Source organism: Lithobates pipiens, unplaced genomic scaffold (genome assembly GCF_037356315.1).
Source record: "Lithobates pipiens isolate NorthernLeopardFrog02 unplaced genomic scaffold, aLitPip1_a1.2 Scaffold_3, whole genome shotgun sequence".
In the NCBI taxonomy this organism is placed as follows: domain Eukaryota; kingdom Metazoa; phylum Chordata; class Amphibia; order Anura; family Ranidae; genus Lithobates; species Lithobates pipiens.
In genome coordinates, this window is record NW_027507790.1 from 14,501,715 (window position 1) to 14,519,193 (window position 17,479).

Genomic DNA, 17,479 nt, shown 5'->3' on the forward strand with positions numbered 1-17,479 from the left:
CACCTAAAATGCGTCGGACATAATGAGAAGCAAGTGTTCACCAATAACCAATATCGCAAAAATTTAGCAGATGCCCAGCAGTTAGTATAAAGTGACCCCAGACAGTATTCTATCAAAAATAAGTATAATTTATTGGACATAAGATTATTAAAAATGTAAATTCAAAACCTCCACCACACATAACAACATTGCTATAAATTAATTAAAATGAAACACATATAGAGTCCAGGAAGCACAGTCTCATAGGGACAGGTGATTGTGTCCTCTGTTCACTGTGTGTATAAAGGATAATCGAGCAGGCAGCTCGGGGGGGGGGGGGGTGAATCAAGGGGGGTAAAAGTAACAGTGACAGGGAATCACCCATTCTGAGGAGTATCAATAAGGGTAAATTGGTATGTAAATATTTATAATGAATAACAATATTTGTAAGACCAGACTCTCTTCATACAGATGCAGGTAAGGATTGAAGGCAGTGATGGAGCGGAAGCATATGGTTGTATCTCTTTTTCCCCTTAACTTAGATCTCGTCAGCTGACACAGATGCAAGTAGGGATTGAAGGCAGTAATACATATTTGGACACTTTTTCCTTTCTGAAAGTAGAAGTGGTAAGAAGTCCATTCTTTATGCTAATATTCAGATCTAGAAAGGGAATTCAAATGTTGATAGAACTCTCCAACAGATTGAAAAATGTTGGATTTTTGAACTGGGTACACTTTTTTCAAAGGCAATGGACCATGGATTAAAGTTCGGTGTCTTCCTAGAAAAATAAGGCTCTTCTGGCCACCATCTGAGGATATGGCCCTATTATCCTAGCCAATTGGGGGTCCGCTGTGAGTAATGTTTACTTAGGGTTTCTTTGACTTCTATCCATTATGTACCATTTTTGGTAATATATCTAATCTGCTCAGATTTAGAAGTAACCTCTAAACCTTTTTTTAAGTCATAAGTTTCCTTTCTGTATCATATGCCCTTTTCTTAGCCCTCTGTAGGGTTCTATGGAAATACCCTCTCTCTCTGAACGTGTGTAGAGGAACTTCGCTTCCTTTCTAAACTGTTCCAATTCACTTCAGTTTCCTTTCTGAAATTAGAAGTGGTAAGAAGTCCATTCTTTATGCTAATATTCAGATCTAGAAAGGGAATTCAGATCTTGATAGGACCCTCAAACAGACTGAAAAACGTTGGATTTTTGAACTGGGTACACTTTTTCCAAAAGGAATGAACCGTGAATTAAAGTTTGGTGTCTTCCTAGAAAAATAAGGCATATGAAGGCATGGATCCATAATTTGTGGTGAGCATGATTAGACTGCATTGTCATTGACTGCAAGGATTGGAGTTATACTCCTGCCTACGTATCTTACAAACAACTATCTCCAATGCTAACCACACATGAAGATTTTTGTCCCATATCTGTGTCACAGTCATCGCTGTGGATTGCACATACATGTACCAATCATATCTATATCGGCTGACGAGATCTGAGTTAAGGGAGAAAAAGAGATAAACACATGCTTCCGCCCCATTACTGCCTTCAATCCTCACCTGCATCTGCATGAAGAGAGTCTGGTCTTACACGTATTGTTATTCATTATGAATGTTTACATATCCGATTTACCCTTGCATTGATACTCCTCCAAATGGGCAACTCGCTGTCACTCTGTGTTACTTTCTGATTCACCCCCCCTTGATGGACTCAGCAATTAGCTGCCTGCTCGATTATCCTTTATATGCACAGTGAACAGAGGACACAATCACCTGTCCCTATGAGTCTGTGCTTCTTGGACTATATGTGTTTCATTTTAATTCATTTATAACAACGTTGTTATGTGTGGTGGAGGTTTTGAATTGACATTTTTTTGTCCTCTATTTTTCAATAATCTTATGTCCAATAAATTATACTTATTCTTGATAGCATACTGTTTGGGGTCACTTTATACCAGCTCCTGGGCATCTGCTCGATTTATGCGATATTGTTTTCCTGGTTTGTTGATCCACTCATGGCTTTGTGGAATGGCAGATGCAACACAAGTCCTCCTGATGATTTCCCTTTATTAAGATGAGTCATTCTATCTGACTTTGCACATCAATAACCAACCCTACATGAGCCTTTTCATATAATGTTGTTATATGTATCGTATGGTGATGTATGTACCAATGTTTTTAATTGTGTATGAATAAACTTCATACTTTTATAGTAAATCTATTCAATAATTTGAGATTGCCCATAAAGTCCCAATGTACTGGGGGGTACCCCAGTTCCAAATTTAAGGGATGTTGGCAACAAAATTGGGCTCTACCACTGTGATTTAATCCATCTGAACTAAATATCAGGGCATTAAAATGTATGTATAACCAAAACATTTTTTAGTTTAGGATATTGTAGGGAACAGCTAAATCCCTTGCTACCGGTAGTTCATTTGTTTGCTGTTTGTGTTTTAATGGGGCTTCCCTTCACTTCCTGCTCCAGAGACACTACAAGAAGTTAGATGAAATCTCCCAAATTGAGGGGAATTCCCTTGTTAGACAATTGTCCTAGGAACGGGTGTACCTATTCCAAAATTTGTTAAGTTTGTTAAATTTGTTAATTTGTTAAAATTTGTTAAAACTTAAGTTTTGGGAACAACTCTCAAATTTAGCATGTACCATCATTTACTCTTTTAGTCATCAGGAATGGTGACTCTCCCCAACTGGGTCACATACAGCAATAAACTTGGCCATGGGTCTACCTCTTGCCAACGCCATCCTAAACTAAAACAAAAAAATTTTACCTAAAGATTATTTCTAATGCCTTGTACACACAGTCAGACTTTCTGACGGAAAATGTATGATCTGATCTTGTTGTCGGAAAATCCGATCATGTGTGGGCTCCATCTGACTTTTTGTGTCGGAATTTCCGACACACAAAGTTTGAGAGCTGGATCTAAAATTTTCCCACAACAAAATCTGATCGTTTAAATTCCAATTGTGTGTAGACAATTCCAACGGACAAAGTGCCACGCATGCTCAGAATAAATTATGAGACGAAAGCTATTGGCTACCCCTCTTTATAGTCCCGTCTAATGTGTTCTACGTCACTGCGTTCTAAACGATCGGATTTTCCGACAACTTTGTGCGACCGTGTGTATGCAAGACAAGTTTGAGCCAACATCAACATGTCCGACCATGTGTACAGGGCATAACTCTTCTGGTTAAACAGTTCACAACACTGTTTAATATGTTTAATATGTTCACTGTTCCATAGATGGCTCTAGTTTAAACTACGCCATACTACAGCCCACCACAAGACAGAAATATGATCTGCAAAGGAAACCAAGATGGCTGGCTGGAAACTGCCACATCCTACTCTCAGATATTCTTTAGACATGCACATCCACCTGTGTCCCTTTTACACAAATTGACACCCAGAACAGCACTCTTTAGGTATCAGTATCCCTCACTTGTCCTAAATGTACACATTTAATGGGAAGCTCTAACTCAGCACCCTCTAACATATTCAAATCTGTCTTTAAGACATATGAGCTTTACCACTTACCATATAAACCAAAGCAACAGTGTTGTACATCGAAACTGAGGTGTAAAAAGATCTCGTATTTTACCACGATCTTCCTGTAAAATAGATACTACATTTACTTGCCAGTGCAATTTAGCTCCTAATGAGGGAAGTTTTGGTAAAACATAAACGTAAAAAAAATAATTAAATCAATAGACAACAATAAGTATGCTATAAAGGTGTCAAGCTATACTGGTAAAGTTTGATAGACCTCAAGAAGCCTTATTCGGGGGCTTTCTGAGTGCCCTTTAAGTACAAGCAAAGATACAAAACGAAATAAAAAAAACATCCACTAATTTCTATTTGATACAAAAATATGATTAAAAAAAATTATCCCACAAAAATCATAAGTACAAACATGGCTTGTACATTCATACAAGTGTCATATTTGTTATATAAAACACAACCCCCACCCCCTGTTAACATGTTTAAAGGGGTTGTAATGGTAAATATTTTTTCACCTTAATGCATAGAAAAAACATCTGACAGTGCCAGCCCCCCCCCCTTTTTACTTACCTGACCCCTCGAAAGTCCCGCGCTCGCCTCCGACATCCTCTTCACCGCTCAGCCTGGCCACTGATTGGCTAGAGTGGATGGATTGAAAGCAGCACATCCATTGGCTCGCGCTGCTGTCTATCACATCCAATGATGCGGTGCGCCAGGGGTGGGGCCGAGTGATACCGCGAGCAGCTATAGCCACCAGCTGTATCACGGGAGCGCGCCCGCAAGTGCTTCTCACCATGCGAGCGAGCTCGCATAAACGTGAGAAGTACTTGCAGGGGGAAGCTGAGACAGCCACCGAGGGACCCCAGAAGACCAGGTTGGGGGGCCACTCTGTGCAAAACGAGCTGCACAGTGGAGGTAAGTATAACATGTTTGTTATTTAAAAAAATAAAAAAATTTACTTTACAACCCCTTTAAATATAAATTTACATGTCCTCAACACATTTTACAGAATGATCTACTTCCTCTGGAGTTGATAATATTTTAGATCCCATACAATAATATTTCTTTATTTAAATGTTCAACCATGTGTTCCTGATCATAGAAGTTCAAGTGGAACGTTACTCAGAAAACCTTGATAAAAAATAATCGTTTTTTTTTAGCAATGAACATACATTTAATACTAATATTTAAGCTACCAAAATTAGTCTGTGCTTTAAATTGCCTCTAGCATTGTTCCTGTTTCTTTTTAACGGAGACTGCTATTTTGCTGAAGCCCAGAGCCCCTTAGCAGCAGTAAATCTTTAGGCTGTCAGCAGATCGGCCTCTACATTTTTGACACAGTTCCGAAAAATAGAAAGCAACTGAGCATGTGCAGAGCAGGGTGAGATGCTGTTTTACTGCATTTTAAACAGTACAGGCACTTATGTTTAATGTTTTACATAGCTATACCTGCAAAAGGGGAGAGCCTGAAGTCATCTAGCAGGACTTAATTTTCTGACTAAAGTTCCACTTTAACCGCTTCCCGACCGCCTCACGCAGATATACTGCGGCAGAAGGGCACTTACACGCAGATTAATGTACCTGTATGTGGCCCTATAAGAGGCAGCTTGCGGGTGCACCCACCGGGAGCTTCGTGAGCGCGTTCGCGGGTCCCGCGTACTCGATGTCCTTGGGGATGCCAGTGATCATCTCACAGAGAAGAAGAATGGGGAAATGCTAATGTAGTAACAAGCATTTCCCCGTTCTGCCTAGTGACAGTGTCACTGATCACAGCTCCATGTAATCGGGAGTGGTGATCAGTGTTGTGTCAAACACAGCCCTCCCCCCCCCACAGTTAGAATCACTCCCTAGGACACACTTAACCCCTACACCGCCACCTAGTGGTTAACCCTTTCACTGCCAGTCACATTTACACAGTAAATCAATGCATTTTTAATTGCACTGATCACTGTATAAATGTGAATGGTCCTAAAATCATGCCAAAAGTGTCTGATCTGTCCGCCATAATGTCGTAGTCACGATAAAAATCGCTGATCACTGCCATTACTAATAAAAAAAATTTAATAAAGATGCCATAAAACTATCCTCTATTTTGTAAATGCTATAACTTTTTTGCAAACCAATCAATAAATGCTTACTGAGATTTTTTTTCCCCAAAAATATGTAGAAGAATACGTATTAGCTTAAACTGAGGGAAAAAAAATTTTTTATATATATTTCTTGGGTATATTTATTATAGCAAAAAGTAAAAAATAATGCGTTTTTCTCAAAATTTTCACTATTTGTTTGTTTATAGTACAAAAAATAAAAACCACAGAGGTGATCAAATACCACCAAAAGAAAGCTCTATTTGTGGGGGAAAAAAAGGACATCAATTTTGCAACCGCGCAATTGTCAGTTAAAGCGACGCCGTGCCAAATCGCAAAAAACGCTCTGGTCTTTGGCCAGCCAAATGGTCCGGGGTTTAATTGGTTAAACTTAAAGGGTCTTTCTCTACTCATGTGAAAAAGAAATGAATAAGAATGGTCTGAAGAGCTAAACCAACATGTTGGGAGAATGCGTCTGCTGAAGGCCAATAGACAATCATTTCTGAACCCACACACCAATCAACTGCCACTATATTGTCAACCAAATACACATAACAAATACATACCTGTCTAGATAAAATGAGTTTCCCTAGAGGCATTGGAGCACCGTTCTCAGTTGCAATACGCTTCAAAGTAGCAAGAGCTTTCTCTTGATTCCCAGACAGAACATCATACCTTGCACTCTCTGGCAACCACTAGAAAACAGCAGACAAAAAAATGATATACACATGCTCTACAGAACAATTCTAAGTGAACAATCATTCATACTCACCTATGTGGCTGCAGCATCAGCATCAATCCGATACTGCAGCTGTCCCCCACTGCTTCTAAGACCGATAACTGAGCAATCACATGACAGCTGATTGCCCACTTCCTGGTCTTCATCAGCAGAGACTGGTGACTGTCAGTCTCTGGTTCTCTTCTCTGCCCCTTCAGCGCTCACTGGAGTGCCGGGCTGTGGAGGGAGGGAGGGGGGCGGAAGCAGCTGGCTCCGGCTCTCAGCGTACCGCTGAGAGCCTGAACCAACTGCCAGTCGGGCATCTGGTGGATCTCAACATTATTGTTGGGATCCCTACAGAGCCTGGATCGGCTCTGTGACATCAGCTGACAGCAGGCTTTAGCTGAAACTAGGTCACAGGAGTGCAGAACTAAGTGCACTCCTGTAATTCACAGAAGAAGTATGGCCTAAGAGATTTGGCCATATTTCTCCTTTAAATTCCTGGGTCTGCAGACCTATTGTGGGCATGAGAGGTTTCCACGCTCTCTACTGGACCTTCATTTTTTTAGGTTATATAGAATACAGCATTAAGTATAGAAACATACGATTGGCAGCAACACTAACAATTGTCAAGTAGGCAGATAATCAAGAATAACAGAGAGATCCTAATGTTGCAATATCCCTGACATATGAGACCAAGGTCTGGCTCACCAGGATCCAACTATAGCTAATATATTTCTTTTGGGTAGATTGACTATTTCAACTGGCATCGGTAGGTTTAAAATCACTACTGAAAATTTTGAATTACCGGTACTCTAGTGAGTTTCAGTTTCGGGAGAATGAGGGCATATCAGTATGTATGTGTATTGATGGACCCAGGGGCAGACTGACCATTGGGGCACTCGGGCACTGCTCGAGGGCCCCATGCCACTAGGGGGCCCCATCAGGGTTGCCAGCCTCAATAAAACCAGGGGCAGTATGTGTCTCTGTGTGTGTATACTGTATGTGTGTGTGGGTGTGTATACTGTGTGGCCCCATAATCTCCTATTGCTCGGGGGCCCCATAATCTTCTATTGCCCGGGGGCCCCATAATCTTCTATTGCCCAGGGGCCCCATGAGTTCTCAGTCCACCCCTGGATGGACCTGCCCCACCACTCTCACCTGGACAGAAAACTGTAGAACTAGTAAATTTTGATATGCACTCCATTAGCGAAACACTTGTAGAAAATAATTAAAGGCTCATTATTTATTCTGCAAACGTATCAAATATATAAAAGTAACCTGAAGGATAAATAAATGTGATTTGAATTATTAAATACTTACAAAGCACATAATGGCAAAAATCATGAGGGGGAGGGCAGACAGTATAAGAAGCCAGCGCCATCCCAATGTGGGCATCACAAAAATAGCTAGTAGAACCTCAAACACAGTGCCAATAGCCCAGAAAATCTGCAATAAAAACATTAATAACATGAATCCAAGCTTGTCAATGTAGCACTACAAAGCAAACACACATTTTTCGAAATCTTTTAATACCGCTGTTTAGCTAAAACATTAGTAACCTGTTCATTTTAAGAACCCTTGTTAGAACTGATTGACAGCGATTTCTACTAACTGTAGTTTGCTGTCTGCTAATTTTTTATAAAAAAAACTACCCAAGTACGTCACCAAATATGTAGACACTCACATAGTTCCAAAAAATGCCTCAATGGGTAAACATTATCTTCTTTGGCAAGGAAAATACAAAATGATGAACATTGTATCGGAGAAGTATGTACAGGTTCAAAGCGGAAGTTTTGTGTTTTTCAGAGTGCCCATTTTGAGTCATTATTCATTTTGATTATAATATTTTTATACTTTATCATTTTTAACATAAAGTGATTATATATATATATTGTGGCAGCAGGCAGGTAAAGTCACCTGGTTGTATCCAGGATGGGAAATATGTGTGCCCTAGATTCAGGCTTTATGCAGACTTGTACAACTAGAGGGGAAGAGTTAATGAGCCCAGCTGAAGTAAATGGGCTCATTAAGACCTCTACAAAAAACCCCAGCATGCTTAGGGAGATGCTCCATCCTGGAACCAGTTTTGTGTTGTATAGACTGGGGAGTGTGATATCTGTTCTGTGCGGTGAGTTAACGCCTGTGTGGCAAACCTTTACAACAGAGGCAGGGACTGGTACAGCACAAGGCTGCACCCAGTTGTTAGACAGGGAATCTAAGTGTGTAGTTAGAGGTCAAGCTGACCAGGATTTATTTTCATGTTTTATTTTTGTTTGGCTGTTATATGCATCACTGCATGTAGCATAAATAAACCGGATCTTTTGTTTTTTGCACCTACAACGCTGTCTGCTGTGCCTGATTTTGTGTTGTGAACCCATCCAGGGGGTCACACACACCCGCTGCCGAGCTAACCCCTCACAGTATATATATATATATATATACACACACACACACACACACACTGTATTAGCAAAAGTATTGGGACACATGCCTTTACACACACATGAACTTTAATGGCATCCCAGTCTTAGTCCATAGGGTTCAATATTGAGTTGGCCCACTCTTTGCAGCTATAACAGCTTCAACTCTTCTGGGAAGGCTGCCCACAAGGTTTAGGAGTGTGTCTATGGGAATGTTTGACCATTCTTCCAGAAGTGCATTTGTGAGGTCAGGCACTGATGTGGACAGAAAGGCCTGGTTCGCAGTCTCCGCTCAAATTTACCCCAAAGGTGTTCTATCTGGTTGAGGTTAGAACTCTGTGCAAACCAGTCAAGTTCTTCCACGTCAAACTCACTCATCCATGTCTTTATGGACCTTGCTTTGCACACTGGTGCACAGTCATGTTGGAACAGGAAGGGGCCATACCCAAACTGTTCCCCACAAAGTTGGGAGCATGAAATTGTCCAAAATGTCTTGGTATGCTGATGCCTTAAGAGCACCCTTCACTAGGAACTAAGGGGCCAAGCTCAACCCCTGAAAAACAACCCCACACCATAACCCCCCCCCCCCCGCCCCCCAAATGATTTGGACCAGCGCACAAAGCAAGGTGCATCACTGATCAGTGTATTCTAGCACTGAAGTCCTGCTGTTAGGATGGAATAGAGCAGCGGAGAGGAATCCTGCATCCACTTCAAATGTGTGGATGGGGAAACCTGGCTGATCAAAAAAAATAACAGATTAATGGCCAGCTTTAGTCAGCTAACCCTTAGCCCTTGTACACATGGTCGGAGATTCCGACAACCAAATCCGTCGGATTTTGTCCGACGGATCTTGTCCGAAACTGTTGCATACACACGGTCGGACAAAGTTGTCGGAAAATCCGATCTTTCAGAACGTGATGACGTAATTTCGTTACGATGGGACTACGTTCAGGCTAGTAGCCAATAGCTTTGATGTAGGAATTTGATCTGAGCATGCGTGGCACTTTGTCCGATCGGAATTCTCTACACCTGATCGGAGTATGTCCGATCGGAGCATTTTGTCGGAAAATATTTCCGGCAAGTTGGAAAAGTTGGTACGACGGATATTCAGACGGAAACAGTCCTATGCAGACCACACACAGTCGGAATATCCGACAAAATGCTCCGATCGGACACATTCCATCGGAATCTCCGATCGTGTGTACAAGGGCATAGACTTTCATTGTGAGAAGGATCAGTAAACCACAACTAATGTGTAGTACTGCAAAAGTAGAACATGCATATGTAATGTGCAAAAATGGCTAAACCCATATGTATGTGTATATATATATATATATATATATATATATACATACATATGTGTGTATATATATATATATATATATATATATATATATATATATATATATATATATATATATATATATATATATATACAGTGCCTTGCGAAAGTATTCGGCCCCCTTGAACTTTTCAACCTTTTGCCACATTTCAGGCTTCAAACATAAAGATATAACATTTTAATTTTTTGTGAAGAATCACCAACAAGTGGGACACAATTGTGAAGTGGAACGAAATCTATTGGATATTTTAAACTATTTTAGCAAATAAAAAACTGAAAAGTGGTGCGTGCAAAATTATTTGGCCCCTTTACTTTCAGTGCAGCAAACTCACTCCAGAAGTTCAGCGAGGATCTCTGAATGATCCAATGTTGTCCTAAATGACTGATGGTGATAAATAGAATCCACCTGTGTGTAATCAAGTCTCTGTATAAATACACCTGCTCTGTGATAGTCTCAGGGTTCTGTTGAAAGCGCATAGAGCATCATGAAGACCAAGGAACACACCAGGCAGGTCCGTAATACTGTTGTGTAGAAGTTTAAAGCCGGATTTGGATACAAAAAGATTTCCCAAGCTTTAAACATCCCAAGGAGCACTGTGCAAGCGATCATTTTGAAATAGAAGGAGTATCAGACCACTGCAAATCTACCAAGACCTGGCTGTCCTTCTAAACTTTCAGCTCAGACAAGGAGAAGACTGATCAGAGATGCAGCCAAGAGACCCATTATCACTCTGGATGAACTGCAGAGAACTACAGCTGAGGTGGGAGAGTCTGTCCATAGGACAACAATCAGTCATACACTGCACAAATCTGGCCTTTATTGAAGAGTGGCAAGAAGAAAGACATTTCTCAAAGATATCCATAAAAAGTCTTGCCTAAAGTTTGCCACAAGCCACCTGGGAGACACACCAAACATGTGGAAGAAGGTGCTCTGGTCAGATGAAACCAAAATCAAACTTTTTGCCCACAATGCAAAACGATATGTTTGGCGTAAAAGCAACACAGCTCATCACCCTCAACACATCATCCCCACTGTCAAACATGGTGGTGGCAGCATCATGGTTTGGGCCTGCTTTTCTTCAGCAGGGACAGGGAAGATGGTTAAAATTGAGGGGAAGATGGATGCAGCCAAATACAGGACCATTCTGGATGAAAACTTGTTGGAGTCTGCAAAAGACCTGAAACTGGGACGGAGATTTATCTTCCAACAAGACAATGATCCCAAACATACAGCAAAATCTACAAAGGAATGGTTCACAAATAAACGTATCCAGGTGTTAGAATGGCCAAGTCAAAGTCCAGACCTGAATCCAATCGAGAATCTGTGGAAAGAGCTGAAAACTGCTGTTCACAAACGCTCTCCATCCAACCTCACTGAGCTCGAGCTGTTTTGCAAGGAAGAATGGGCAAGAATTTCAGTCTCTCGATGTGCAAAACTGATAGAGCCATACCCCAAGCGACTTGCAGGTGTAATCGCAGCAAAAGGTGGCTCTACAAAGTATTAACGCAAGGGGGCCGAATAATTTTGCACGCCCCACTTTTCATTTTTTTATTAGTTAAAAAAGTTTCAAAAATCCAATAGATTTCGTTCCACTTCACAATTGTGTCCCACTTGTTGGTGATTCTTCACAAAAAATAGAAATTTTATATCTTTATGTTTGAAGCCTGAAATGTGGCAAAAGTTTGAAAAGTTCAAGGGGGCCGAATACTTTCGCAAGGCACTGTATATGTATATATATATATATATATATATATATATATATATATATGTATATATATATATATATATATATATATATATATGTATATATATATATATATATATATATATATGTATATATATATATATATATATATATATATATATATATATATATATATGTATATATATATATATATATATATATATATATATATATATATATATAATTTCATAAAATAACCTTTAATTGGCATTAAAATGTAAACCATTAGAATCAGCTCACCTCAATTAACAGGATACACTTTGCACGAGCTTTCATTGGAAGGAATTCTGCATACAGGGTTACTCTGTCATGATACAAGGAAAAAAAATGAAATCACTGCTCATATCAAGGTTAGAAAAAAAGAAAGAAAAGAGACCTTTCCCCTGCTGTTGTGTCCCGCTTTTAAAGCGGGAGTCCACCGGGACTCCGCGTTTTTTTTTTTTTTTTTAAAAGCCAGCAGCTACAAATACTGCAGCTGCTGACTTTTAAATAGTGACACTTACCTGTCCAGCGCGCCCGCGATGTCGGCACCTGAAGCCGATCGCTCGCTCGGCTGCCGGGTCCCGCCGCCATCTTGGGTATGGGAATCAGGAAATGGAGCCTTTCGGCTTCATTTCCCGGGTTCCGTACTGCGCATGCGCGAGCCGCGCGGCGCAATCCGGACGGTCCCCGCTGCCTCTGGGAGCTGTGTGTTTCCCAGCAGGCAGCGGGGCACTTGCTGAAGGGGGCGGGCGCTTGCGGAACGGGGGCGTAACGTACGCCCGTTCCGCAGAGAGCTAGCCCGGAAGTGGGTGCAGTTACCTGGATTATCCAGGTAACTGCACCCCCCTCCCCCCTGAAAGGTGCCGATTGTGGCGCCGGAGGGGGGGGGGATTCCGATGAGCGGAGGTCCATTTTAGGGTGGACCTCCGCTTTAACTTGCGTACCAACACCAGGAAAAAAGAAAAGTAGCTACCTTAGGTTTTCGGTGAACACATAGGACATTTGATTAATATCAAAAATATTTTTATGTCTTTCTATACATAAAACAATAAACCTTGATTGAATTGCATCAATCGATCATAGATGTTTACACAACATTAACCAAACATGACCCAAAGATCATCCTTATCTGCACAGTTCATACACCCTGACTTTCAACAGACAAAACCAGACATGCTCATACATACAACAATAAAACAGATAGAGGCGCCTCCTATGGCCATACATGTGGTGATATACCGAGTATGATCAAATTGTAGATTAAGGCTTACCTGTAGGTCAAAGAAATATCTCCTAAACCTACACGATTTAGGAGATATTTGCTTTAAGACTAAGCGCGCTGCCGTCAACGGCGTTATGCCGCGCGTGGTGGCTCCCGTGCGCATGCGCGGGAGTGACATCATCGCGTCTTCACCGAATGACAGCGGCAGAGCAGCGAGACCCACCGAGAAGATGGATGCGCCGGACTACAGGGGACAGCGGTGACTTCGCTGGCTCCTGTGTCAGGTAAGTGACACATAATGGACTACTATGCGATGCATAGTAGTCCATTATGCTTTACCTTTGTAGGGAATGAAAGAGGAAGTAAACTCATCAGGGTTTACTTCCTCTTTAATGATCTACCAGCCATAGTTGCGACTTAAAAAACCAAAGCCAACAAAAATTCCCAGCTCAACATACCAGCGAGCCTGCAACCAACCAAATTATCCTGTAACACTTTGTGGTAAAAACAGCAGTTTAGTTAGCATACATTTGCAAATACATACATAAGCTGCAGAGCCACTTCACTGCACCTGAGTATTTAAAGGCAGTCCTAACTCAGTACATTTTTGAGAGACTCCATAGTAGAAGCACATGCATTCTAATGGATATGCAGAGAGCAGGTGAGCCTAGAGGGAGCCCACCTCTCCTTAACAGCAAAGGGGCGCACTGGACACCGAGCATATAGCACAATGGTAGAAAAAGTTTATCTGGATTAACCTCAGTGTCGGGAGAAGGCATTTAAGAATGTAAGCAGGCATTTTGTTATTTGCTTTTAAACGTATTAAACAATGTTATGCTATGGTTCCCTTTTTTTCTTATTTTTGATAGCTTCTATGAAGGAGAGATAGATTTAAACATAAAGTCTCCTGATATCTGTATTGATGTTCAAGCAAGTCTAAACACACTACCTACTCAAGCACTGTTTGACCTTCTTTTTAATTAAAGAGGTCATAGCCGTCTGGTGAGTAGGCAATCTTTATCCAGCACATCGGGTGTATTTTGCAGATTCACTGCCATATGATGAAGGTGTCATTATTTCATGTCACTTTGGAAAATTATCACTAAACAATATATGGCCTTCACAAAGGACTGGATTATCTTCTAATTTTATCCACAACATATATTGAGCATGTTGCACTTTATTTATGAATATGAGATTGACAATTGTGCAATATATCATTGTTGTATTTATTGTGTTTACATGATTGGATAATTAGTGCCCCCTCACTCCTGATTACCACTTGGCTGGTAAGTTGAGCAGGGAATTTTCTTTGGTTTTGGTTTACATGAGTTGCCCTTCCATGTGCTCCTTGCTACGAATGGCCAGTTATAGGTGCAGTCAATGGCCATTTGCTTGTATAGTTGTGACTTAAGCCCAAGCCCTATTGCCTACATATTTTTGCAACTGCCCATTTGTTGCCCCCATGTTGTCAACATTGCCAATTTGGTGTTTACATATTGTCAGGATTGAAAGTTTGTTACCCATGTGTGGTAATATTTGCCGGTTATGTACTGTCATTCTGCCATCTTTTTCTGCATATTGTCAAGTCAGTTATTTGTTTAGAGGATCATATACTATAATTGAATACCCTGCTGGTTTGTCACTATCAAACCACAGCACTGTTAGTCCTATATTTTATGTGCATCGCAATTAAAGCATCGCAATTAAAAAGCGGAAGTAAAGTCCCGCTGTCAAAAACTGTGAGCCGGCAGGTTGTTTATTGTAGAAGAGACATGAAATTTTTGGTTTTAAATGAAATTTGGTTTAAATGAAGTTTAAATGAAATGCAGTCAAACACAGTGTAAATATACATTTTAAAAAAAGTCCTGGATTTAGGCAACTTACGACTGAGGGACTCCTCCAATCCCAAAACCAACCAATCCTCTAAGCACAAGAATCCAACTATAGACTGGAGCAAATGCACTGAGGATCCCATAATACAAAGTCCAGAATACGCTAATCTTTAGACCCTATGCAAGAGAGAAAATGTAGATACAAAACATAATTAAACACAATGTAGAGCTCAATGCCTAGAAACGTCAATCGGGAAATCATAATATTAATATCTTTAGTGAGCTTATATAATTATTAAATGATCCTGTCACCAACACTTACTGTCTTTCTGCCATACTGGTCAGAGACATTACCCCAGAGGGAAGAGCTTGACATCATTCCTATAAAGACAACCTAGGAATAAAACAGAAAAAAACAACATAAGCATTCTTGGTACTGCCTGCAGTGTCCTTCACTGTATGGAAATGAGACTGTAAGGCACAAAAACATGCCAAAAATTGATCTATAGGACCAACAAGTTTGCGCAGATAGGCTGCAGAATTAGGGGTAAAGGCTCTTGTAGTAAAATAAGAGTTTTATTTTCTTATTCTAAAAAAGAGGCAGAATGCTAATTAAAATTAATGTGGAATATTTTAAAAATGAATAAAAAAAAATATAGAATCACTAATATTTATCAACATTCATGATGGCCTATTTCCTTACCAGGACTGTTATTGGTCTGTCTCAACCACTTAACTAGTTTATGCCGAATGCCATACCAGTACACACATCATAAAAGGCTAGTAATCTGTAGCTCACTTCTCACAGCTCAGCTCTTATATACTTAACAGAAGTGATTACATACTGGTTCAGTATCTGAAACCCTGTCTCAATAAACACACAAATGGGTACTCAATAAACGATGAGAGTGATTTACTGAAATGTAAGATAAAATTAAACTGCGCTTATCTACTGCACTACTATCTGTTTAAAGCAGTATTAAACTCCAATTTTGCAGGTAGGTGGTTGATGCCACAATGTCCTAGTATGCACCGCATATTAGCACATTATGACAGACTCACCTGTGAAACAAAGCCATACAGCGCTGAGGTGTCACTGTCACCCGGCTTCCTTCTGGGTTTGCGCTATTGTCACTACTGTCCATGCGCATGGGAGTCACCATCACAGCCCGGCGCTCTATGCAATCATAGCATAGGCAGTGTTCCGTGACCGCAGATGTAACTGTGCATGAAGGAGTGATATCATTGACCGGAGCCAACATCTAAATCTAGTAAAGAGCCCAGCCTAAAAAATATTTTAAAGGTACTTTCAAGGAAGACATACATCATTAATACATTGGAAAGTACAAAAGTTGGGCTTCAAATTGCTTTAAGTGCAGGGGAGAAAATAGCTGCAAACAGAGCAAAGTGAAGTTTGTCTATAAAGTGGTAGTAAACTCTCCAAAAAAAAAATAAAGAAAAAATCTAATAAAACATATATATATATATATATATATATATATATATATATATATATATATATATATATATATATATATATATATATATATATATATATAAAGCACATTAGAACAGACTTACACATAAAGCAGATTCATCCACCTGCATGCTGTCACCACTGCAGGGCTTCCATCTTCACCCTTCCTTCAGAGTTCACATGCTACGGCTGTTTGAATGGCCAAGCTGCGATAAAGTCACTCCCGTGCATTCACACACAAATCATAATCGCAGTACAGTGCTCTGAATGGATGAATGTGCGAGTGATGTCACCAGCTGCTACAAGTGTGAATATCTCCTAAACGATGCGTGTTTAGGAGATATTCACTGTACCTACAGGTAAACCTTATTATAGGCTTACCTGACGATACAAATGCCTACTATCCAAAAAAAATGTATTCTGGGTTTTTTTTTTTTTTTTTTGTAGTGCCCTGGGTTTTTTTTTGTTTCATAACAGAACGTAAGGAAAGGTAAGGAAAACAATTTTTTTGCCTTTTTTTCTATTATAGTAAAAAAAAAAAAAAAAAGCTGTGACTATTAAACACCACGTTAAGAAAGCTATCTGTCTCAAAAAATTAAATTAAAAGAATTGGGGTACAGTGTTGCATGGCAGGTTAAGTGTTGATCAAACTTTCACAGCCTTGAAAACTAAAAAATGGCCTGGTAAAGAAGGGGTATATAAAGACTGGTTCTCAAGTGATTAAAGTAGAACTATAGCACTTAATTAGAAGTGCATCTACACCATCAGTTTTCTCTGTGCCACTGCAAAATCTGCAAAAAACCTGTTGAGCCTGCTAGTAAAGTCTACATAATGCATTTCCTGTAATGGTTTAGCAACAATGCTGCACTGCTTCTGAATTCACAGTAGAGTTGCCGCACTCATTTGGTTGTTTGCTTGCACTACATTGGTTTAAATAAATGTTGCAGGGGCATGCAATTAAAGTGTTTCACAAGTCACAATGGACACTTGGCCACACCTAGTCTTTCCCACTGCTTTCTGAATTAATAGCACTGTTTCTGTTGTTGAAGCCCACCTACTGAGCTGTGTCTGGGTGGGGGGAGGGGGGTGCATGTGAGACACAACTGAGTGTTGGTTCACATCAATGAGGCTTCAAAGTCATATGACTTTGACAG

At 40.2% G+C, this 17,479-nt stretch overlaps 1 protein-coding gene across 1 annotated transcript in view; it reads right to left on the minus strand.

Annotated features, from left to right (window-relative positions):
• The window catches only part of SVOP (SV2 related protein), a 78,141-nt gene that overhangs the window by 38,619 nt on the left and 22,043 nt on the right, over positions 1–17,479 (minus strand). The window contains exons 5-10 of the mRNA XM_077461300.1: positions 15,171–15,242; positions 14,901–15,025; positions 12,050–12,113; positions 7,623–7,748; positions 6,148–6,276; positions 3,531–3,604 (exon numbers count right to left, since the gene is read on the minus strand). Coding sequence (XP_077317426.1) covers positions 3,531–3,604; positions 6,148–6,276; positions 7,623–7,748; positions 12,050–12,113; positions 14,901–15,025; positions 15,171–15,242 — 590 coding nt within the window. The remainder of the gene's footprint in view (positions 1–3,530; positions 3,605–6,147; positions 6,277–7,622; positions 7,749–12,049; positions 12,114–14,900; positions 15,026–15,170; positions 15,243–17,479) is intronic.